This window comes from Micropterus salmoides, unplaced genomic scaffold (genome assembly GCF_014851395.1).
Source record: "Micropterus salmoides isolate LMB-PRFRI ecotype aquatic unplaced genomic scaffold, ASM1485139v1 Ms_hic_scaffold_12, whole genome shotgun sequence".
NCBI classification, from domain to species: Eukaryota; Metazoa; Chordata; class Actinopteri; order Centrarchiformes; family Centrarchidae; genus Micropterus; species Micropterus salmoides.
The window spans coordinates 7,237,225-7,261,308 of record NW_024040263.1 but is presented as its reverse complement, the minus strand read 5'-3'; the positions used below and the strand labels follow the sequence as shown (position 1 = coordinate 7,261,308).

Here is a 24,084-nt window from a genome sequence, read left to right as displayed (position 1 = left end):
ATATTAAGATCTCATAAGACAGCATGTTGTAAATCATTTAATAATACATATATTTTGAGGAAAACGCTCTGCCATCAAACAGTCTTATCACAGATCATACCAAAACTTGTTTACATTCGCCATACAAAGTGGACCAATGAAGGAAGAGGACCACAAGTGCAAAAACATCCAAGAATCATAAATTTGGTCCCTGCAAATAAGCTAGCAAAGGATAAAAGCAGGCTAAGTCTATATTTATGTTCTTGACTGTGGCAGTATTTTGTCTTTATGTTTATTGTATGTAAGGATGGTGTTCACACCAACCCAATCAAACCGCACTAAAGGGGGTAAACGCTCCAGGATTCAGTTCTACCAGACTAAACAAGACTGGTGTGAACCCACCTTAATTGAACTTGGACTGAGTGTTTCACTTTACTATACAGATTGAGTTTGACTTTGTTGAATAAATGCATGCATCGTTTGATTTGATGTTATTGTATTAACGAGCATGTGTTTATTGGAATTGTCTTTTATTTGTAGTGCATCTTATTCTACAGACTTGCTTCTATAGAGAGGAAATAAGGCTCAGTTGTGCTGATGTCTGCTTGTCTTGGATGAGTACGTATTTTGCAGAATGTCTTTATGGGTGTGCCGTTTCAACCACGCTGGATGGGTCATTAACCATAATGGCAATGGAGGCAGCAGTATTCAGTAATGTAACATTCTGCTCTCCAGCACACAAGATGTCTTTACACAGACTACACAACACATCAGTGCTATCAGCTAACCTTGTAAAAATATGTAATATCTGATTTCTTTTAGGAATTAACAGCTAAAATTAATACATCCTTGTCCAGTCATTTGGCCTTTGTATTTATGAGGCATTCTATGATTTGAAGTACTGATAAAGGAGAAGCTCAACAACACACATATTTACTCTACAACATATGGATCTAGTTTTATCATCTGAAATGGAGCACAGACCTTTCTGACAAAACAGGACCACATTTACAATTCCAATTTCCAATATGCTGGGCTGGACATCGATCTTCCAATTGGAGCCGGGTGTCTCTGTGACCTCAGCTGAATAACAGAGGCTTGTGTGAACAGCAGGTACACAGGTGCTGATTGTAATATCAGTAGCCTACCAGGCAGACTGGCATCCATAAACAGGCCTATCCATCAGGCTGGTGTGTTGCCTTTGACACGCGTGTCAGAGGCAGACGAAGAGAATAAATGATGGAGAGAGGGGATCAATCAAAGGAAGGGGGGAGGGCACCTGCCCGCTGACTGGCCCAGTCAAGCCCAGAGATGGAACATGATGGAGGGGCTAGGCTCAGGTGCAAAAAGGGGGCGGCAGCTCTTTGTCTGGAGGTGCTTAGTTAAGTAAAAGCCAGGTCTTGGCCACAATGGTCTGTGGTTGTGTTAAGGTCTTCAGCCAGGTCACAAACAGTAGCCCAAGCATGTTTATATGTGTGTGTGTGGGAAGAGCAATTGGAAGACAGACATTAGTCATCATTAGGTGGCGAGATGACACTGTGTCTGATATTGTTCTTTATGTGATTGCCAATGTGGCAATAGTCTTTCCTCGACCGATCCTACCTGGTTACCACTAGGTGCAGAGATTCATCAGCCTGCTCTGCACAGGAGTCTTGGTTTACATCTGGTCATGGGTAAATAAAATTAAAACTTAAAATATCTCGACTGAACTGAAACTGTCTGATTAAAATTGCAATTAAAAAGGCTACACAATAAATTTAAATTTTGAACAGATGATAGATTATAATAATAGAATTCATTCTAAGGACATGAATGCCTGTACTAAATTTCATGATAGATCCAATAGTAACACCACAAATGTCCCTACCTCATTGTGCCACTAGTAGAAAGTTGGAGATTACTTAAGTTCATTAGGATTAATCATCTGGGAACCATGAATGTCTGTGGTTTTGAGCCCATTCATGTGGTTAATGTAAAAAATAAAGTAAAAATGTAAAAAATAAAATCAAGGTGAAAACTCTGATTCTAGCGGCGCTAAACAAATAGTCAGGGGATCATCAAAGTCAGTAGGATATGTCTGTATGAAATTTATTGGCAATCCATTCCATAGTTGTTGAAATATTTCATTAAAACCCCAAAGTAGTAACCTGGTGCTAGAAGAAAAAGTCTGGGAATCACTGATGTAAGTGGGGTTCATCTTCTGAGGAACACAAATACCTGTATAAGATTCCATGGCATTCAGTTCAATAGCAATGTTTAGATATTTCAGTCTGAACCAAACTGACAGATGAACACTGCCCTCCCTAGAGCCTAGACAAATTCTGAACCATACATTTCCCTTGATCTCAGTAATGGCCAAAAGTACATCAGATATGACCCATAAGCTGAAGGAGGAGCCAATATCTTGGGTTCGCCAAAGCTTTGAAGCCCATCATTAAAAAAAAAAAAACTTTCTCCATCACTTTTAAACACCACATCTGGCCAGGGCACCGCTGACCTCATCCCTACAGAATGAGTTCATCATTGCTGATACAACATCACTCAAACAACTGGAGTGAAATACGAGAGACTATATCACAACTATTAAAGTGGTTTGAGACTCAAAGGGGAGAGGAAAATAGAGGTGGCGTGCATATGCATTTTGTGTGAGGGAGAAAGAGAGATAAAGTAAAGAAGGTAACAAGACTTTACTGCTCTACTGGGGAACAGAAAGTCACTTCAGGAAGCTTTAAACCTTTATTTGGCCTTATCTCCTCTAATTGGCTTAAATCATTCGAAATTGTTTGCACATGTCTTTATGTTGAGTAGCTCCCAAAGCCTGGGCCGTGACTTGACATAAGCAGTGAGGCAAAACGAGAGGAGCAGTATGATAATAATTGGGTTTCCTGATGACTGTATGAGCCAAAGTGGGCCGCAAGGGAATGATGCTTGAGATTAACCTGACTATAGATGTTGAATGTTGAGAATTCAAGGACGGGGAAAATCCAAGAGGAACACATGACGGTGGTGATGCTAACAAGTTTGTTTCTGATAAGGAAACATTTAATTTCATTTAATTACTGTACCTGGAAAGCAGCGAGCGACAGATAGTGAAAGAATGACGGAAACAGGGGAAGAAAGAGAAAGAAGGTCATCCCAACCTATCAATCCGCAAGTTGTTGGTCGTGGTGTGGCTGAGCGATTTATTGACCATCTCAGAACGCACTCTGTCAGAGCAGACGAGGTGGTGGAACGGCATGAAGGAGAGATGGGAGGGAGGGAACGAAGAAGGGGAGGAAGCCAATATGAATGAGTGAGAGTGAGGGGATCTGTTTCCTTGGCCTCATTGATAATGACATACCTGCTTGGGCTGTCCGTTAGTCCTATAGCACACACTACTTACGCTCTAACTGGAAAATCAATACGCTCCTCTCTCAGAGACCTCTTGCTGCCATGGCTCTTTGTGATTGGCAGCTGCAGCCGAAGGTCGTCCCAAGCGACCATGAGAGTTTGCCGGAGCGAGCAGGAGGAGGGGGGAGGGGGGTTGACACTTTAGGGAGCGCTTAACGATATGGGCCTGGTCACTACATAACACCAGGGTGGTTTTCTTTGACTGAGTGACCATCCATTCAGCCACTCCATCTAACCCAGAGGAGCCGTCACCACCCCACTAATTAAAGTTACCAATGTCTGCTCAATGGGGCCTTATCATTGCATAGTCCAAGGTTGGACACTGACCTTTAGGAAAAGTTTACTGGTATTCTTTCCAAAATACTTTTATAACAGGCCTTTGGAAATAAAACGTTTTGGGAACACAGTGTGGATGTCCACAGGATTCAGAAAAGGCAGCACAGTTATCTTCTATCGGCTGTGTTATTGGGAACTAAGAGGCGTGGGTTTTTTGTATCGAGAGCATTCACATACAAATAAACTGAGGAGCTCATATAACTCTCTGATATCTACTATTGTGTGATATTTGGTTTTGAACAATGTAAAATGTAATTTAAATTGTATCATTGTAACATACCATTTTCCGCATGGTATGGTTATTTACAGTCTCTCCAATGTGCTCTGCTAGTCCAATAAAAATGACTTACTTTTTATTAAAGGGAATTATTTGATTTTCACAACGTTGTTTGGCCCAGTCAGTGATAATTTCACTTCTCTTTCAACAATTAATATTACAAACGCTCACTAAATGCATACTGTGTCCCAGTAGCATAGTACAGTATAAACTAATAATATAAATACTAATAAATTATAAAGGTATATCCAATGTATTAATTCACAGGGTTTTTTCCCAGCTGCATGCAGCTTTTTAATTGTATGTGATTGTGGGACAACAGTGTCTATCAAAACCACATTCAAAAATAAAATTACTTTAATGTGCATTGTAGCATTTTTAACATACATACACTTGTTATTTTTCCACTGTGAACTTAGACCTACTCCAAACTCCACCATAGAATGAGTAAATACTTTGCTATCAGGACACAGGAATAGTCTATGATACACTAGGGATCTAAAGAAGGTTCCTCCAATCGGATTTTGGCTGGCAGTTCCTTTGACCAATGAGATGGATGTAGAGCGAATTCCACTTCCTCATTCATGCAATATTAGTAGTCTCCAGGAGTGGCTCTGCAACAATAACTCCACATGCAATATTGATGGCTTGTGTCTAAACGTAGAGAGGGTGCTGCTACACAAACACACACACACACACACACACACACACATCTGCTCCGTGACTTCATCAGTTCTGCTCTCTGCCGAGCAGATGCAGGAGCTTGCCAGGCAATTAGTTGCCTGCGATGATTTTCTTTGAGCTCTCTATGGAGGGAGCAGCTGGGTCCATCCGGGTTTGGGACACAGAAACAAAATGTGTGAACAAGAGCATCAAAAATGTACTCGCTCAGTTCACGTGTGCCGATGTTGGTCTATGTGCACATGCGCAATGTGGGTTGTTAGACAGTGAGTCACTTTCCCTGCACCTATCATGTTTCCAGAGAAAGGAAGAAGAAAACAGAGCACTACCTTAAAATGCCAAGCCTTGACATCCCCCTCCCTTATCACTTGGAATTACAAAGCACACTAACTCAAGCTGACACAGGGGAAACTTTGTTGCAAAACAAACCCATTTTTCTATTGCTGTCTTCAAATATGTCTAAAACGCAGTTCGAGATGTACTGCTTGGACCAAGGTCACGGTTACAACTGTGCCCCACTATGCTATAAATTACTTTTTACTTTGCATTTTTTGTACGTACAGTATACAGAATACTCACAATTCAGACTGAAGACTCAACAAGTAGATGAACCAGACTGACCAAATTATCATTGAAATTCAATTTTACTACAAACGGTATTACATTCATTAAACAATGAATATATGATCATTAAATAAGGGACCAAATATGTTTCAAATAGTTTTACTAATTGTAAACAATGTTATGAAAACAGTGTAGTATACACAGTACTGAGCCACCTGGGGTTACCCAGCATAATCTGGTAGGAAAGGAGAGGGAGAAGAAGTATAAAGCTGAGACAGTAGGAAAGACTGGCGGAGCACAAACAGAAGAAGAGAAGCAGAGAGGTTACTCATCAGCTGGCAGAGATTTGCACAGGCATGGACACTGTTTTGGGCTCATGAGGGGATCACTGTGGAGTCGTCACACAGACTCAGATCAAAGAGCTCTCTGACAGGCCCCTGATCTTTTCTCCAGTCAATATAAACCAGGGAGAAACTCTTTAGGAACCACAGATAATTCTGAATGTTTTAGGGAGATAAAGGGCACAAAGAAGTAGCAAGAATGGATGAATGAGTATGGTGGCCTTTGTTATTATACATATTATACATCTCAAATGCTCCCAGCTGTTCTTCTGTTTTCCACCTAAGATTTTAACGTGCAGTTAGATATGGGGCTGACCTTTCCATTTTAACTGGTAAAATAGACAGGTTTAATAAAATCCAAAACACTGTATCCACTCAATTCTGCATTGCTATAAATGATGAACAAAGTTGCTCAGAAACATGTGGTTTGATAAGTGGGCTAAAACAGATTCTTAATGTCTTTATCAAAGCCTTTGTTACCATATATTTCATCGAGCTACAGTTAGCATGTCCTTCATAATATTTGGACACTTGCTCTCCAAGTAGTGTTGATTAATCTCTCTGGAGCTGTGAGCTTGATTAAAAAACAGTAATCTCTCTTATATCTCTCCGTTTCTGTCTTTTTCTTAATTCCAAACATTTGCATTACTATCACTTTACTCGAGTATGATGCTGAAGGAAAGAATGCAAAATCTCAGTTTAACATTTCTTATACATTTCACAATAAATCAAGGTTGCAAAGTCTACTGTTGCTCATCTTGCCACTGTTTCTCTAGATACTCTAGTAGTTCAAGGAAGAATATCCCAATGGATGTTGTTGTGTTTTCATTTAGCAGCTTGTGCATCAAATTCAAATGCCATGACACACCAGAAAATGCTACTCCGTAATGTTTCCCCTTGAATGTTTTTCCTTGTTGTGGACAGGTGACACCTCTCTACAGAGACCAAAGTTAATTTAACTATTCTAGGTGGGAAGATAAGCACTGCTGAGTCAAAACTGATGAAAACTGAATATTCATCCAGGAACTGTGTAATTAAAATATTGTATACAATACAGTATAATATAGTTTGTGTGACACCTTACTGCCTTTGTCCTATATAAAATACATGTAAATCTAAATTAATGTGCACTGCATTATGATGGTATATTTGTTACATTGACATGAGCTAAAATATTCAGCAGGTCTTTCATGCTGAACTAAATAATAAATTCTACATATTTAGTCATAAGTTCCCTTACACTCCCTAAAGCCTCATCAGCACTTGCAAAAAGGCTACATGATGAAGTCCAGAAGATGTGGTAACTATGAAGGGGGGGTTCCTTAATCTTTGCCTTTTCTGAAAGGTTTGTGGCTTATTTCAGAATAGCTTGCATATTTGGCTACTTCATATCAGTAAACTGGTTTCTGGAAATCATTGAGTCATTTTGTTAAATTATTTTTCTAACAAGTGACATGAAGTTCACGCATATTTTTTTTTTACATTTTATTTGCACAAAAATAATTGCTTTTTATGGACATTGATATAAGGTTTGGCAACAGGCATATAAAGCTTAATGCGTGATGCAGAGAAAATATACCGTCACTTTCCATAATGTAGATGCGCAGTCGACAACAAAGTCGGCCTTTTTGTTTCTGATCAACATTTCAAGGAAGCCATTCAAGTTGCCCGGGAAGACGGACTGAGGTCTCTGATCGTTACTGTAGGGCTAATTAATTTGCAGCAATTACAGAAATGTTTGGACTCAGTCAGTTGTCCTCCTGTGATATTTAACTGAATTACATAAGCCTTGAAAAAGTTGAAACTTGTCCAATTAACTCCATGTAATTGTAGGCTATGCCATACACCAACATGATGACCGCGACCTGGTTAACTGGGATAGTGGACACGCATTACACCACTGCAAAAGGTAACAGGCTGCATCAAAAATATTTCATATGCCTTTTGTTTTTTCCAGCATGTTTACATGTGTGTTTACAATATGTCTCACATCGCAGCCGCTTGTCTGTGGGAGAAAGTAACGGCTTCGTTAGTCCTCCAACTTGAAGTGTGGGTGACGAGGGGACTTCAATTACGACCGCGGAGAAGGACCCCCAGTTAAATTATTCAGCATGGACAAGGTTCACGGCGATAAACCCGCGGGCAAATTAACGCTAGTGTATGTGTGTGCGAGGGAAGCCTCAAACAAGCGTCTTGTTTCAGATATTTGACTCAATCCAAAATATCGACTGTGTAAATAACACAAAATGTTCAATAAAATTTAAATCAACAGATTAAGGTTATCAGGTGAACGTTAGTGACAACAGTCAGATCTTTACAGTTTATAGTTTAGGCTTCTCTGAGTCTAAGCTGCAGGTGCACTCACACATTTACTAGTTTAAACGTGCTTTAACAGAATGATAAACATTATACAAAGGCGTTAATTATTTATCGTTTATAAAAGATACAATTTCACATATGATTGTGATAAAAAAAAACACATAATAGTCTGAATAATCCTAAATCAATAAAGTAAAAAGACTGACAAATATTGTTTTATTTATTTAGTTGTAATTTACAAATGTGACCAACCATACCTGGAGTTAGATGTCTATTTCGAAAATGGGGGAAATCCCATTTAAATCCGTAACACATATGTATAAGTTTTCAAGATCTCAAGTCAGCACAGCCCGCCAGACTTTTTATGATAAAACTAGGACATGCTGCATAAGCCAAAGGATAAGAATAAATCATACTTGCTGTCAATGAGAGCAAAAACGCTGCAATCAGAGCCTTTCGAGGATTAGGAAAAACGCAACAAAAAAAAAACATTCATTTAAACCACGGAGAGAAGGAGAGAAACTATTCTGCAGAATAGAAGCAGGTCTAAAGTTAAAGGCTGTCACTCAAACTACACGCCTAATACTCTGAAAGCACTGGGCGAAAATTAGCGCAAAGAGCAACACTTTTCAACTTTTCTTGAAAAAAAATGTTTTACTGCTGGCTTACAGAGTATACACTGGCATTTGCCCGTATAAACCTAAAGGTTTGTGTTTTCCTATGTCGATTTGGGAGCAACGGACAGCTCCGTGCGCCCAGATGCTGCTGAGGCGGACTGGAGCTCTTCTGCTCTGATTGGCTGCCTGCACTGACAGCTCCGCACATGATTGCAGGAAGAGAAGCCCGACCCCTTTCACTCTTGCTAAAGGAACCATTCATAAACTACACAAGTCCAGCTCACAGCTGAGTGTGGACGAAAAGTGAGCGGGGGCACGGAGGAGAGATCAACAGCAAGAGGAGATGAGCGGTCACAGACTATGCTTTAGCCTTTAGAGTCCGCAGCCCAGGACACGGATGGTGACCCGCAACCTGAATATGCATCTACCTAGCCATGCTGGAAGTGCTCATGACTTGGACTGACATTTAGCAGGCTATTACGTTGCATCCCTATCCGTTTCCTCCTCCTCACACTGACGTCCATCCGCTGCAAAAGCAAAAAAAACTTTGATTACACACTTTTCCTGCACGGGGAAGCATTTGCCTCTGGCTTTACCGGTAAGCATTGGATCCGTCAACCTACTGCGACTCTCCGGTGTACAGCCCGGACCTCTGCCCAAACATGATTGCGACGCAGGCAAAGCTGGTTTACCAGCTTAACAAATATTACAACGAGAGATGCCAAGCTCGCAAAGCGGCCATTGCGAAGACAATAAGGGAGGTTTGTAAAGTGGTGTCGGATGTCCTGAAGGAAGTGGAAGTGCAGGAGCCCCGGTTTATCAGCTCCCTCAGTGAGATAGATGCGCGCTATGAGGGGATGGAGGTCATCTCTCCCAATGAGTTTGAGGTGGTGCTTTACCTCAACCAAATGGGGGTGTTCAACTTTGTGGATGACGGCTCCTTGCCCGGCTGCGCGGTTCTGAAGCTGAGTGATGGCCGTAAAAGGAGCATGTCGCTGTGGGTCGAGTTCATCACCGCCTCAGGCTACCTATCAGCCAGAAAGATCCGCTCCAGGTTTCAGACTCTGGTGGCACAGGCCGTGGATAAATGCAGCTACCGCGACGTGGTAAAGATGGTAGCGGACACCAGCGAGGTCAAACTACGGATCAGGGAGAGGTACGTGGTGCAGATCACCCCTGCGTTCAAGTGCACCGGGATTTGGCCTAGAAGCGCAGCTCAGTGGCCCATGCCCCACATCCCCTGGCCCGGGCCTAACCGGGTAGCAGAAGTCAAAGCCGAGGGTTTTAACCTCCTCTCCAAAGAGTGTTACTCGTTAACGGGGAAGCAGAGCTCTGCAGAGAGCGACGCATGGGTTCTGCAGTTCAGCGAGGCCGAGAACAGGCTGCTAATGGCAGGCTGCAGGAAGAAGTGTCTGTCCGTCCTGAAGACTCTGAGGGACCGTCACCTGGAGCTGCCGGGACAGCCGCTCAACAACTACCACATGAAGACCCTGCTGCTGTACGAGTGTGAGAAACACCCGAGAGAGACCGACTGGGACGAGTCTTGCCTCGGAGACCGACTGAATGGCATCCTGCTGCAGCTCATATCCTGTCTGCAGTGCCGCAGATGTCCCCACTACTTCTTGCCAAACTTGGACTTGTTTCAGGGAAAGCCTCACTCAGCCCTGGAGGCTGCTGCTAAGCAGACGTGGAGACTAGCGAGGGAAATCCTCACCAATGCTAAAAGTTTGGACAAACTATAAAGTGATTGTCAGACAGAGCCGAGAGACATTTTGGGATAAAACTTCAGAGAAGGACAAAGATGATTCTGCAACTGATTCTCCAAGCAATGTGAAAAACAAATCAGTCACAAAATAATGCCGCGAGCAAACCACAAACCCTTTTTAAATGGAGCAATTGGGCCACTGCCAGAGAGAAAGAGAAGGTACATTTTCAGATAAATGTAATAACCTTTTAGTTGTCTTCTTTAAATGTTTTCACAAAGTGAAGAACTTTTTATTTAAATATATGCACAAAATCGTTAAGTGAAAGAATAAAATGTAGCGTGCCAAGTTCAATTCTTTTTCATTATGTGACTTAAAAAAAGAAATGTTAATAAAAATGTTGCAAATTAAATTACAACTTGGCCTCGTGTCTTGACATGTTTTGACAGCTGATATGACAGGCAAATCTGTTGCATTTTATTTTGCTATTGTCTGATGAAGAGAAGCATTAAATTATTCATTTCCACGACAGAAAGCTGCCAGCAATGTTAAATGAAATAAACGCTTTTGCGAAATTTAAAGATGGAATGTGCTCAGCCGACTTTGGGCCATAAGTTATTTTTACAGCGCATCACGGGCTCAAAAAGATTTTCAAATGAATGTAAATCAACGGACTCGTGTTAATAGGCCTGGGAGCATCTCTGCTCTCAGTTTCAGCAGCAGCACAAGCAGAGGGCCTACATCAAAACTCAACGTTTAATCTGGTCCATCCATTTTAGATAATGTAGTGAAGCTTATGAGGCATTTATTGTCAAGTTTATTTTAACCAATTATATAAAAATCACATTATATTCACGTGGGTGTTTTATTTAAATCAACGTCTTTAAATACACAACTGCACATATTTAAAAACAAATTCATCTTTTCGTGGTGTGCTACACCGACTGCACAAACAGAACACACACAACCACCTGTGGGTCAGCATGTCTTCTCATGAAGTTACTGGTACTAACGACTAGAATTACTAAAATTGTTCTGTTGTGTATTTTTTATAGCACTATATGTCGGTGCAATTAAAATATGAGATCTGCTTGCATGAAAAAATATCCTGTTGACCTAAAAAAGGGTGGTGAAGTGAAGGCCTAATCCACGTGCCGTTATGTTTTGCGCACAGAGACAGTTTGATCATTTATTTCTTACAAAAAATGCATTTCTTATTACCACTAAACAATATTAATTATTAAATATTCAATCCCAAACATAATGCAATGGGAAAAAATACAGCAGGCGGTAAATTACATTTCAGTAAAAATACAGTGAAAATAGAGTCATACTGAAACATCAGCGACAGACTGACAAGACATGAATCTCTTCTTCCACAACATTATCAGATTGAAACTTAAAAACACACTAATCGAGACTTCTTTGCTTATTTACAACAATATACTAGATAGTGAGATTGAAACACTGCGTTCCGTTTACACGTAGGCAAAAGCACTTAGCATCACGAAATTCGAGCACGGCTTTAATAAGTGACCATTTAAGACTTGTTCCATGGAGCTCGAGTCTCTTACCTTTGGATCGATGGCCTTGAAGCCCGGGTCGTCTTCATCGACCTCGAAGTAGAGCTCTGAGGCGGTGAAAGACAGGGTGCCTTTCACCACCACTGCCGGAGCCACCAGCTGCGCACTGGTGCTCAAGTTTACTGGGCCTGGAGGAAGACAAACACATGGCGGTCAGAAAACAAGCAGGGTGTCCTCCTCACCAAGTGGGGACGTTTTTAAAAGCCACCAACGGTAAAAGGCAAACTTATAAAACTCTCGCACTGAGTTGGTGGTTGTTGGCCTGCAGCTGTTAGGAACACACAGGGGGCCTTCACTCCTGGACGGGGCTAATTAATAAGAAACGTCAAAAAGTGGTAAAGATAAACAGGTGGAAGATAATGACACTTTGTGGCTATTTTTATAGTTGAGACCGTTTCTCCCAAGAATTATGTTTACATAGGCCTACATCTATTTTGCATTATAGTTGTAGTGTATTAAAATATATGCGAGGCTAAAGGCTACTTCAGACACTGTCTGTAGTTTTCCTCCTGTAATTGGTCATCTGCAATTAATGGATGAGTTCAAGATAAACTGACATGCAACACTGTAGGCTGGTCGCTGTATTATATATGCATATTATTCCCCAAAAATGTAATAGCCTACTACAGTCTGAGTATCCTAACATTCGCACTAAAATAAATGACAAAAGCAGCATATAAAACTTTAAGACTTAATTGTCAAAAGAATCGACCGTCAGTCAGAATCCATTGATTGCGGGCGGTTGAGTGAAGCTCTGTTTAATCTCTCATCAATCTTAATTTATGCCAGTATGACAATGAGAGCCCGGCTCAGGGGAGCTGTGGGTGGAAGCTCTGCCCGGCTCTGCACATATGAGGCTTTGTGTTTGCAGATGTGCGCTGCAGAGGAAGGAGGCTCGGAGCCCGGCTTGATTTCCCAGAGCACCCTCACACTCATACAAACGGATGGAATAAACAGATAGGCCTAGGCTATATATTCATTCCACTGCCTCTCGTGGACCCCGTGAGTAGGCCTACTGACATGTTATCCGTGGGTTGAAATAACACTGTTGCTTTGTTTTTTTGTTCCATTCAGTCAAAGACATTCAATTACACCTGAAGCAGACAGCTGTTTAAGAGGAGAACGCTGAACATCTCCCGACAATCTCTACTCAGCTCTCGCAGTATAGGCCTACATATCACTTTATTAGACAGGGTTCAACCTTTAATCCTATTGTGATCCAATTGCGTTATTTTAATAGCACTGTGAGACCCATTAATGCAGCTTAGTCTGGTAGGCGATGTCTCTGCTCATAAAAATGGGGATTACACTGCAATCGGATTAGCGAACTACATGATATTTAATTACTTTTATTTAAATAACAGATGTATCAATAGTAAAAAAGGACTGACAACATCCTGAGTTGGATTACATTTAACATAAAGCTGTATATTATAAGTCATTTGATAAGACTAATGGGCTCATGCCGGGGTTGGTTTTATTTGCTGCTTTTCTTTAATCAGATAATGTCCCATTTCAGGGTAAGCAGTATCCTGGGATAAACTGGGCTACTGTTAGGATAAAAAAATGTTGGAGTTGCTACTCAGGCTTGTGTGTATGTAGGTGAAGCAGACCTCCAGTGGCAGACAGACAACTGCAGATACTGTGTATTTACCAGTCCTCTCAATATAGCATCACTTTCCTAGGAAATAATTTCCATGGTATTAATGTTTGGTGAGGTTTTCATTAAAACCTTGTACAATCAAACCTTTCACTTTTAAACAATTAATGCTACATGATATCTAAAAAAAAAAAAAAAAAAAAAAAAAAAAGTCATATCAAAGCAAAACAGCTACATCATATGGGAAAATCAATGAAATCCTACAGTGGGCGATATGTGCTATATAACTCACTTTTAAGTACTGCAAAACAGTGGAATTGCGTTAAGCTATATGAAAATCCCCATATTTCTTTAATTTGTCTGGGCTGCAGGACAAACAACGTAGCAGAACTGGGAGGGGTAAGAATCACTGAGAGGCATGAGAGGTAAAGAGGATGAGCCGTTTCTTTACCTGTTAAATTCTCCAGGTCCTTCTCCTCTAAGGATGACAGAGTGTCATCGTCTCCATCAAGTAATGTCTCACTCTCCGAGTTTTGATTTCCCAGAGCCTGGCTCCTGATGGACTGCTTGCCTTTGAGAACATCCTCCTCGGACGCTGGAAGAGGGGGGGGGGGGTCCTTTTTATTTTACTTTAATACATTACAGTTATAAGGTCATATACACAGTGTTGTGCATGGAGTTAAATTTATTTTACATAATACCATAAACCTGTTTAACTTTATTTCAGTGCAGAGTTTGGTGGCTTTCAAACTTTCAATGATCACGTTTGGGCACTTTTTATTGAACTGAAACCAAGCATCCAACATCTTTAGAGTAAATAAAAAACAGCAATTACACAGCAAGTAACCGTTACAAACAGTACATACTGACAAAGGAGAAGTTGTTTTTATGCCCCATCACAGATTAACTAAAAAAACATAGCTGTGCTCTAATATGAACCATCATCTTAGTTTCCACTGGCTTAATTTAAGCTATAGCTGTTAATACTGTGGTGCTAAGTAAAAACAAGGCTGTCCGTTCAAATCAGTGGTTATCATAACAACCATACAAAAAATTCAAATTTGAATATAGTATACAATTTTATTTCCAGAGCTGCATTAATTTACCACTCTTCATAAAACACAGAGATTTGAGACTGTAAAGTAACCTGGGTTATTATTTTTTAAAATATTATCAAAAACATCTTGTTTTTATCAACGTCCAAAAGGTGAGTATTAACTTTGACAACAGAAAAAAAAGCCAGCTATTGTAAAATATGGTGGACTTAGCCTCTAATAAAACTTATTGCAAAGTTGATGAGCACTGCTGGATCAGTTCGCAGCAATGCTGACTTGGGTTGCATTTTTAGACTCGCAGAGCTACATGCATGCAGGCAGGCAACCCGAAAACACGAGAACGAGACAGACAAAAGACTGACATAATCCTAACACTAAATGCATTTTGCCCTTAAACATACATCAAAACAAACACCGTTCCACACAAAGATTATTCAAACACATTTAAACAAAATGAGGGGTCGAACACTTCCCATTTTGATTTCAACTGAACATGACACAATGTTCCAAATAGATTATTTAAGAAAAATGGTAATCTGCAAACATTTACAGAACCCTGCATTCCCCAGTGGTGCATGGGAAGGATCCACAGACACAAGTCCACCATACAAAGACTGGCTAGCAAGTCAGTCACTCTGTAAACAGAGCTGGCATTATAGTGAGAGTTCGATGCTTCTGTGCATGTGCAGGTTTTCTAATCTAGCATTATAGTAAAAGTAACAGTTTTGATCCAGTGAAACACTGAACACATACCTAGTGGGTTTTTTCATCATCACCTGAGGGGAGATCAATTGACTTCCTAAAAATGCACAGCCGTGTCATGTGGCCATATACTTTTAAACTGCTACAAGAGCTGGGATAAAAAATCCCTTGTCATGGAAAATATGCAGCTCACTGATATTTAGAATGGTCTTCCTGTAATTAAGCCTCCCTGGAGGATTCTTTAGTTAGCAGCACCGAAATTACTACCAGCTCCTCTAATACGTACCACATGCCATTGTATTCACACCAAGCAAGTGGACAGGGGACTTATCATGAGCCTAAAAAACAGATGTATTTGAACTTCTTTCACTGTAAACACGCTAGGCATTTCTCACCCCAGTATTACAAACATACAGTATCAAGTCTTAAAAATACACACTCTGATGCAACTAACCCTTGTGACTGGGCTGATCCAAAACTGTGCTCTTTCTAATACCCTCAAGCGCAAGTTATTAATAGTTCCTCTGTATAATATACACTGAAATAAGTGCAAAAAATGGAATGATCAGTCAGCATATTGTTTGGCTAAGATCAGAATAGCAAGAAAAACTATTTTGACCAGAAGAATGTCACTTATCACCAGGCAGACAAAGAAATGGGCATATAAGTGACAGGCTACGTGCTAACTTCTCCCTCTAAAGTAGATCGTTTATTTTTTTCCTTCTTTTAATTTGACAACTCTGAGGGTTTGGTTGCAGTGTGTGCGTCTGTGTCTCCAGGGAATCATGTGGAACATGCAATCTCATGAAACAAACTTTTATCAATTGGATTTCAACTTCAACTCAAAGTGTGTGAGTATAAAATGTGGAATTAACCAAAATTAACCCAACGTTTTATATTTAATACTAACAGCAATGACGATGAAAAAATAGAATCCCATGTAGATGTAAAGTCACAAGAATCATTCAGTGTTTAAAATTTAAGGGTGTCATTTTTAATTAAAGCATAATTCAAAAAGATTACAATGATATACAATCCATGTAAAGAGCAGGCGTGCCACATTAACAAAAAAATCTGCCAGGGTCCTTCAACCTCGTCACTCATCACCCAGGGAGCAGAAATGTGCATAAATCCCAACAGGTTATGCTTTTTCCAAGACCCCATTTCCCGACTGAGAGGTTCAACTACCTGCTTATACAACTCAAGGCATGCATGGTCACAGCAATTAAATTGTCAAAATTAACAAATTTGTTTTTAACGGGAGCGTAGCCAGGAGTGTGGTCATGAGGCGAGTATTGATTACCCGAACAGAGACATTAGTCTTCAGGTATTTACTCTGCCACCTCTGGTACACGGGCCCTGGACCAGACCAAATCAATCCCCAGAAAAGATGGTTCTTTCCAGCCATAAATACATAACAGCCTACTCAAGCCTACTGGCAGCCACACTCTCTCCTGTAGAAATCGTCTTGGCGCAGTATGAATGATAACAGTTGTCCATACTCTTAATGCAGAAATGCAAATTTTTTTTTTTCCATGTTTAAAAAGGAAAAGACATACATATCTCCCATCTAAAAAAGGAAAAATAAAACTTTGCTACTATAGATCACTCACGGTAAAAAATGCTAAATATTTTCCATTGCCTCTAATTGCACGATCCTGTGTGAGATTTTAAAAGTGCAGCCACAAGTAGCTAGAAAATTAGGGTAAACTCAGGCTTGATCTTATACTAAATATTTTCTTAGGGAGTGAGACTGCATTTAGCCCTCTGCATCTGATGAATATAATTACAGCCAGATATGACCTTTGTGCTCTGTTTGAAAACTCAGCCCTGCATTCTCATCTTGAGCTGCACTTCCGTAACAAATGTCGGGTCGACTAAAACAAGACGAAAGGTTACATCAGAAAATGGATGCCGTCAGGTTTCAATGTCAAAGAGTTATTTTAATGATATATTCCCATACTTCAGCCAGGCAGCATATACTCTCTTGAGGTAGCATACCCTTGCCACAACTGGCTGCTGGATATTTTTACACAGACTTGACTTTGAAACCAAATGTTGTTTGCAGGAATTTATCTTTTTTTCCCCTCAGCGATGAATAAATACAGCACATGAGCTGACGTAGTTTAGAATAAAATTGAATACCAGACCCAAATACCTGAATAACCAACTCACCTTCAACACATTTTCATCAGCTAAAAGAAGTCAATGACAGAACATACGTGATATGTCTGTACTCTGCCTTGAACTAGCTGAAGGGAAACACGGAGGAATTAAGATGGAAACAAAGTAAAATTCAGGGGCTGCTGCAGAAGAAAAGTGACCAGCTGGACTCAGGCCTCTGTCTCCAGCTGCCGCCACACTGCAGCCATTACTGCAGACCTGAAGTCTCCCAGGGTCCTGGGATCCCCAACACTTATTGCTTTTAGATCACATTCTTATTGACTCCTGTCACACCTGCCATTTGTCTTTGGGAATTATGTCACATTTAAGGGGACTTTTTGCGGGGAACACGCTGAGGACATTTTCAGTTCAGAAACGGCCATTTATTGGTGAGAGTAATTGATTGAGCTGGTAAATGTAGGCCCAGCATGACGATGATTGCAAACCCCGGTGTGTGCTGGACCTCTGCAGAAATGTGGGATTACATGCACTCTAGGAGAGAAATGCAACTCCTGGCGTTAATGCGGGGACATGTGTCATTTAGATATCGTTGTTATGAGTGACTGCTGGGAACGTTAATGGTTCTCACACAAGGTTGTTTGAAAATCAGCACCCGTCTTTATAAAGAAGTGCACAGAAACAATGAGAAATTGCTCTGATCTATTCCAAAACTAAAGAAAAAGTAATCAATGGTGTTAGTTTTAATGACAACTCTGTACTTTGCTGATAGCAGAGTATTGTAAAAGTTTTTCCAAACCACAGAAAAATATTCCCACATCTTACGAGGCTCCAAGTACAATGTGGACTCTCTTTTGAACAAGGATGTTTGATAGACTGCAATTTGCATTATACCAGCATCATACTTAACCTGAAGAACGAATACAGCTTATTGCTGTCTAACAATATTAACATTAAATCCAATTTAAAGTAGTTATACACCAACTACAAAATGTGAATATTTTATTATGTTTGCCTCTGATCAAGCAAATTATCCTGCAAAGGACTGCATCAAAGGCATAAATCTCAAAAGGACCCCTCATTCAAACACAAAAAGGGGAGGGAGCAAGAATGTTACTTACCACTGATATCAGCCACTGTTATGCAGCGAAGAAAAAAAGAATTAACAATATTTCACCATTTCATCTTATTAACAGCCATCCAGTTCAAAATTTAATTTCTGAGTAAAGCACACCAACTCTTATTATTAGTCCAGCTTTGCATAACGGTTTGCCGGGTATGAAATTACCTTTGTGAAATTCAAATGAGGGTGCTATTTTACTGTCTTGTAGTACAATAAATCTTTTATTGCAACGTGAAAACTAATTTTTATTACCTTGTACCTGGTGCTACCACCATGTGTGTAAAAAAGGGAGGGCAACAGGCAGGGACTTGGTGGATGGGACTGACCGTGTTCTGCCGCGGCTTTGAGCGTGGCCTCTGAATGAGTGGATCCGGAGGGGTTCCTGATGAAGCGACGTCGCCGCCTTAAATCGTCCTCCCAGTAGTCCAGGCGCCAGAACTCCCTCGGCCGGCTGCAATGAGACAGAGGTAGCACATGTGTTAGCAATTACCAGCCAGCATGGTATAGCAGCCCGGCATTAGCACTCGGTCCGAGCAAGCATGCATAAAGCCAGCATTGTGTTTGGTATTTTTTTTAACCCTCAGAATCAGTCTTGAAAAAAAGTCACTTGGACACAAGCTTAGACCCCAAATCATTGTACCCCTGTCCTTGACAATGACAGTCCCTCCATCACAGAAGATAAGGTGTTCCCTTTTTTGGCTTTTTCCTCCTCCTCTCACTTCGAGAAGGTGAACACAGTGGAATGAGCAAATGACAGCTTGATCATTTTCCACACACGTTTGTGGCACGTGCTTCCATTCTAGGCTCATTTCAAGCCCAGCAGGATACCTCTTGTCAGGACTCATGGCTAGCAGGATAAGGAGAAGGCCATTACAGAGAGAGGAGGGGGTGGATAGCATTACCAATATTAATCAATGTCTACAGCACCCATTTTTCTTTGCAATTTACATCTCCTTTTACTAGGCCCGGTCAGTAAATCATCTTGCTCTCACGGAAAAGTGTTAACTTTAATGAGGAGTTCCTGCCACATAGCATTGCGTGTGTACACAGTGTACCTGTCAATAATGAAATATCACTTCTTTTTTTGAAAGTTCTTTAAATTAAAATATAATCTAAAATATTCATTACACATGGCTTGGAATCTTAAAGTGTTAATTTCATTACGTAATCTTTTTTTTTTTTTTATTTGAAGTACTTTTTAGTACACAACAAAGCTGTTCACGTGTCAATTAGGGAGCACGAAAATCTACTTTTTTAAAATGTAAATGCAGCTTATGTGGTAGTGATTAACAACTCCGTTTGGGAGGGGAAAACAACACGCACTTGGGTCTTCAGGGAGACTAAATTCTGACTGTCTGACTCAAGTTAAATAGTCATTTTACTTGGACTAAATGTACTCATGAGAAAAAGAAAAGAAATCCTAGTCTAGGCTTGTCCTGGAGTTACATGTTCCTAAAACCCATTGCAACAACTTACCACGGTCAATGAAATACTGTAAATGTCTTTAATTCTGCTGTGCTGGATGAAAATTGAAAATGAGACCAGCAGGATCTGAGCTTTCATGAAACATACAGTAAATTTAAATACAAACCATGTAGGTGCACAATGGTTTTCTGTTCCGCAGGCAAAAAGGCTAAGTAATGTGACAAGAAAGACCAAAGTTTCAACAATACAAAATGTTTCTAAAATAATAAAACCCGGTTATTCATAGGTGGCTGCAGTCAACCCTGTGAAGGTGTAGGAAGACACACTTTATGGTTTCGGTGGCATAAGCTATGACGGGAGAACCCCAGCATACTTTATGGGATCTACTCTTGAACGCTGCTCTGGCCAGGGGCTCCTCACAAATCTTCAGTCCAACACCAATGATCACACCGGGGCCTCTAAAAGGGAAAGGAGCTTTGTGCAAGAAAATAAATACAATTTCCAAGCAGGTCCTTTAAAAACACTCTATGTCCTGGCTAATGAAAACAATTGATTATTTGATTTATCCGGACAAAAACAAAACCATGTCTCAAAAGGCTGGACGATGAGTAGAGAGTGGCTGCTGCTCATATCTTCAGTCTGGATGTAAAGCACTGAGTGCATTTAAATCAGTGCAGAGAATATTGCCATAGAGAGCAACTACGATATGAGAACATGTTTGTGAAACACATAAAATGGCATAAATGGGAATATAGAATATAGCTTTTGTATATTCAGAGCGGTGATTCGAGAGAGGGGCAGTGTGTGTGTGCAAGTTGGAAAGACACAGGGGACGCAGCTCTGTGCAGGACCAGATTTCTCACCAGTGACAAAGACCCTGCTCCATGTTTGCATGTGATAGTCTCTGAACGCAAATGGCCACTTTATCATCCTGCCTGCGAAGGTATTCATCTATGAAAATAATTATCAAGGTTGTGCATGGCGCACAGCTCCGAATCAGGACGCACTCGTCTCTCATCTCATGAAAGAGGGGGGTCTGTCCGATTCACACAATACACATTAATCCATCAGGAGGGGAACCATTGGCTGGAGTAATTAGTCACGGCATGGGGGGACCACCTCTGCCAGTCATATTCATCCAGCGCACCATGAACAGGCAACAATGGAAGTCCTAATGACGGGGTGCTAGGAGAGGTGGACGCACGATTAAAGATACTTCGTCATCAATCCCCAATGAAGCTGCCGCCATAACAAGAATGGAGATGTACAGCACTATGCAACCCCCATACCACACAGTGAGGTGTTTCCACAAAGATGATAAATTATTCAGAGCTCATCCATCCTCCCAGGGCACCCTTGGCAGAATTTACTGAAGCACCATTCTTCAAAATAACAACAATTAAAATAACAAAAGGGCCAGCGTTGTGCTGTGGCTCACGCCAACCACTTGTGTAATTAGTAATTAGTTCGGTCATAAAAGGTGTCTGGAAGGCCCGCTCGTTAAGCCTGAACTGACTGTTGTCTGATGATGAAAGTGGGGGAGAGACAATCTGACAAGAGTTTGTGTGTTAAGATTTTGTTGCGCCATACCAAGCCCGTCTAATGTAGACCACATTGGCTACTGATGAAACAGGGTCCGGAAGAGTTTTATATGAGGTAGTAAATGGTAATTGCCTTTCTTTTTTTTTCTCTTTTAAACATCTTTTGGATGTTCTTCAGGACTCTGGAGTTGTAAATTTGAGGAAGTTTACCAACACAGAGGACAAATGGGAAAGCTCAAGTTTCTCCTTTTACGTGGCCCTGATGCTCCTTCTCCCTAATCAGCCAGCAAAACAGTTATGCCCTCAACTGAATAAACTCAACACAAACCATCAACACGCTGCAAGGAGATATTTTACTGGTGGGCTCTTTAAGATTTCAATTGCGCTACTAAATTGTCCATTTACATCAAAACAGAGCAGGCATCCAAGTAGATCTGGCAGGGTTAGGTGACATACGAAATAAATGGTTTAATTGTGAGAAGTGTTCAGTATGAGAGCTGGTTGAGGATTAATGAAATGCTTGTTTGGAACGAATAGCGTTTCGAAAAGTGGAGGGCCAAATGAACAACATCAACTATGTCCTCAGCAGTGAACTGTTCCTTGACACATGGGTGTTGTTTACCAGAATAACAAGCAATTAGACCATTTATTTACAAGAATGTGTAAATAACAGTATTATATGACAGTTAATGACTGAAATTTAATTGAGCATAACTAGTGTTTTTAAAGCACCAGTCAAAATAAGGTCTATAATACCGATAGTTAGCCAAAATGCTATATCACAATTTCAACCAAATTAAAAAGACCAGAAACATTTTCTTTTTATACATTAATCTTACACATTAGTCTGACTATTTTTTTTGTTCCTTCGTTGAATTGACTATTACGGTTTCTTGCTGCACCAAACCAATTTCCCAAGAGGGGTATTAAGGTTTAATCTTATCCTAAATATAACACTAATCTAGCATTAAGAAATCCTAAAATAAACAATCCCAATCCTCTTTCAAGTCACCTCTATTAATCATCAAATATTACTGGGATTAGTGGGTTTCTAAGTACTTGTCTATGAGGGCCAGCACTGCTTATCATTATCAAATGGCCAGTTTTAACATACTAATAGATTCTCTCTTCGGGTCCTGAAAGTTTGATAGCGCTGCTTTTTCTATGGCACAATTGTTCATTTGCTGACAAGGACAAATGTTTGCCATCAATCAAGATTCAAATCAGATGGGATCATCCAGGGATGGATGCATCACAGTTTTTTCACCGTTATTTCAGTCATAAAAAGTTTATTTTGTTTTCAAACTCACATAACAATCAGATATTAGAAGACTATTTTACTATTTTATTGGAATTCAGCTTTAGGGGAAAGGTAGAATTTACCTTGGGTGAATATGGAGAGGTTGAAGAAAATATTACTGTTTGCATGGGTTTATCTCCAAAGCATTTGATGCTATGTAAATAATAACAAGACCTTTATCATAGCAAGCAGGACACATTGAGTGAATATGCTTTCATATATCACTACAAGCGACTGCACTTTGGCACAAACAGTCATTCATAACCTTTCTGCTAAATTAATTTGGGTACAGTCAATGAGACCTGCATATGTAGAAGAGATTTCTCTCCTTGCTTATTTTATATTAATGTCAGTTCCTATTGGCAGCCCTCAAATTGCTCAAACATAGCTGCTATCCACAAGATCATTTTGCTTTGATTTGCATAAACCATGTGTTTAGAAGAAACGGGAGGGCAGGAATAGATTGAGGATTTGTCATGTTGAGGACTGGTTGCTTGAGCACAGGCTCTTTGTCAAACGGTGGCAGCGATCGCTTCGATGGTATCACCAGACTCAAATTAAAATGAAACAGGACCAAATACCTTCCCACTGAAATTGTTTTGCATGATTAAGTCTTGCCGAAGTGATTTTCTACATGTGCATTAACGCTTATCCTTCCTACTCCAATGAGGTTCACAGGAGACCATCTATATGTGTGTATGTTAATTCACCCCAGCTAATGTTGTTTACAAGATTTACCAGAGGTAATGTTAGGGTCACAGACAGACACAACATTTCCATCTTATCCGCTTAAATGACAGACCGCATGTAATTTTGCCCATCCTTATTATTAATCGCAGGATCAAGTCATTTAATTTGTCTATTTTAAATATGAATTTAAATAACATTAGCAAAAAGTGATTCAACACTGCATCAGACCTATGGTGAAGAATTTATAAAAACATATCTAATAAAATAGAATACACTTGATTTGAGCAACTCTAACACAGCTCACATATGAACCAAGGAATTCACTCACACTCAAACAAAGCCCATGTACATTTACATTCTTTGCTTTTATCACACATTGTTAACTCCCTTTTCCCTGAATTTGCTGCACACGAGTATGCGCACAATTTTATTACCAAGACAGCATAAGCCCCTACCACTCCTCCCAATTAACTCCAATTTATCCAAGAGCATTCAAAAAGCGATCTGAAAAAAAAAAAAAAAAAAAAAAAAAAAGGGAGTGATATTGCATCTCTGCAACATCACCGGCTTGTGTGGATCAAAGTACTCCCGTGGGTGGGAGGCAAAAGGCTTCAGACTCCCCACAATACAGTGCAGCCAAATGAAATAATGCAAATCGAGCCCTAATTACCACCAGCTTAGTGTGCAGCTTCCAATTAGCAGCAATTACACTCAGTGTAAATTCACCAACAAAAAGC

The 24,084-nt window shown here is 40.3% G+C and overlaps 2 protein-coding genes across 5 annotated transcripts in view; one reads left to right on the top strand and one right to left on the bottom strand.

Moving 5' to 3' along the window:
* The window catches only part of lrba (LPS responsive beige-like anchor protein), a 180,832-nt gene that overhangs the window by 58,674 nt on the left and 98,074 nt on the right, over positions 1-24,084 (bottom strand). For all 4 annotated transcript variants that reach the window (XM_038713117.1, XM_038713119.1, XM_038713120.1 and 1 more), the window contains exons 37-39: positions 18,718-18,842; positions 13,842-13,985; positions 11,782-11,918 (exon numbers count right to left, since the gene is read on the bottom strand). In XM_038713117.1, coding sequence (XP_038569045.1) covers positions 11,782-11,918; positions 13,842-13,985; positions 18,718-18,842 — 406 coding nt within the window. The remainder of the gene's footprint in view (positions 1-11,781; positions 11,919-13,841; positions 13,986-18,717; positions 18,843-24,084) is intronic.
* Positions 8,551-10,622, top strand: mab21l2 (mab-21-like 2). The gene has a single exon (XM_038713121.1). It carries the CDS (start codon positions 9,167-9,169, stop codon positions 10,244-10,246), a length of 1,080 nt encoding a protein of 359 aa, XP_038569049.1. The 5' UTR covers positions 8,551-9,166; the 3' UTR covers positions 10,247-10,622.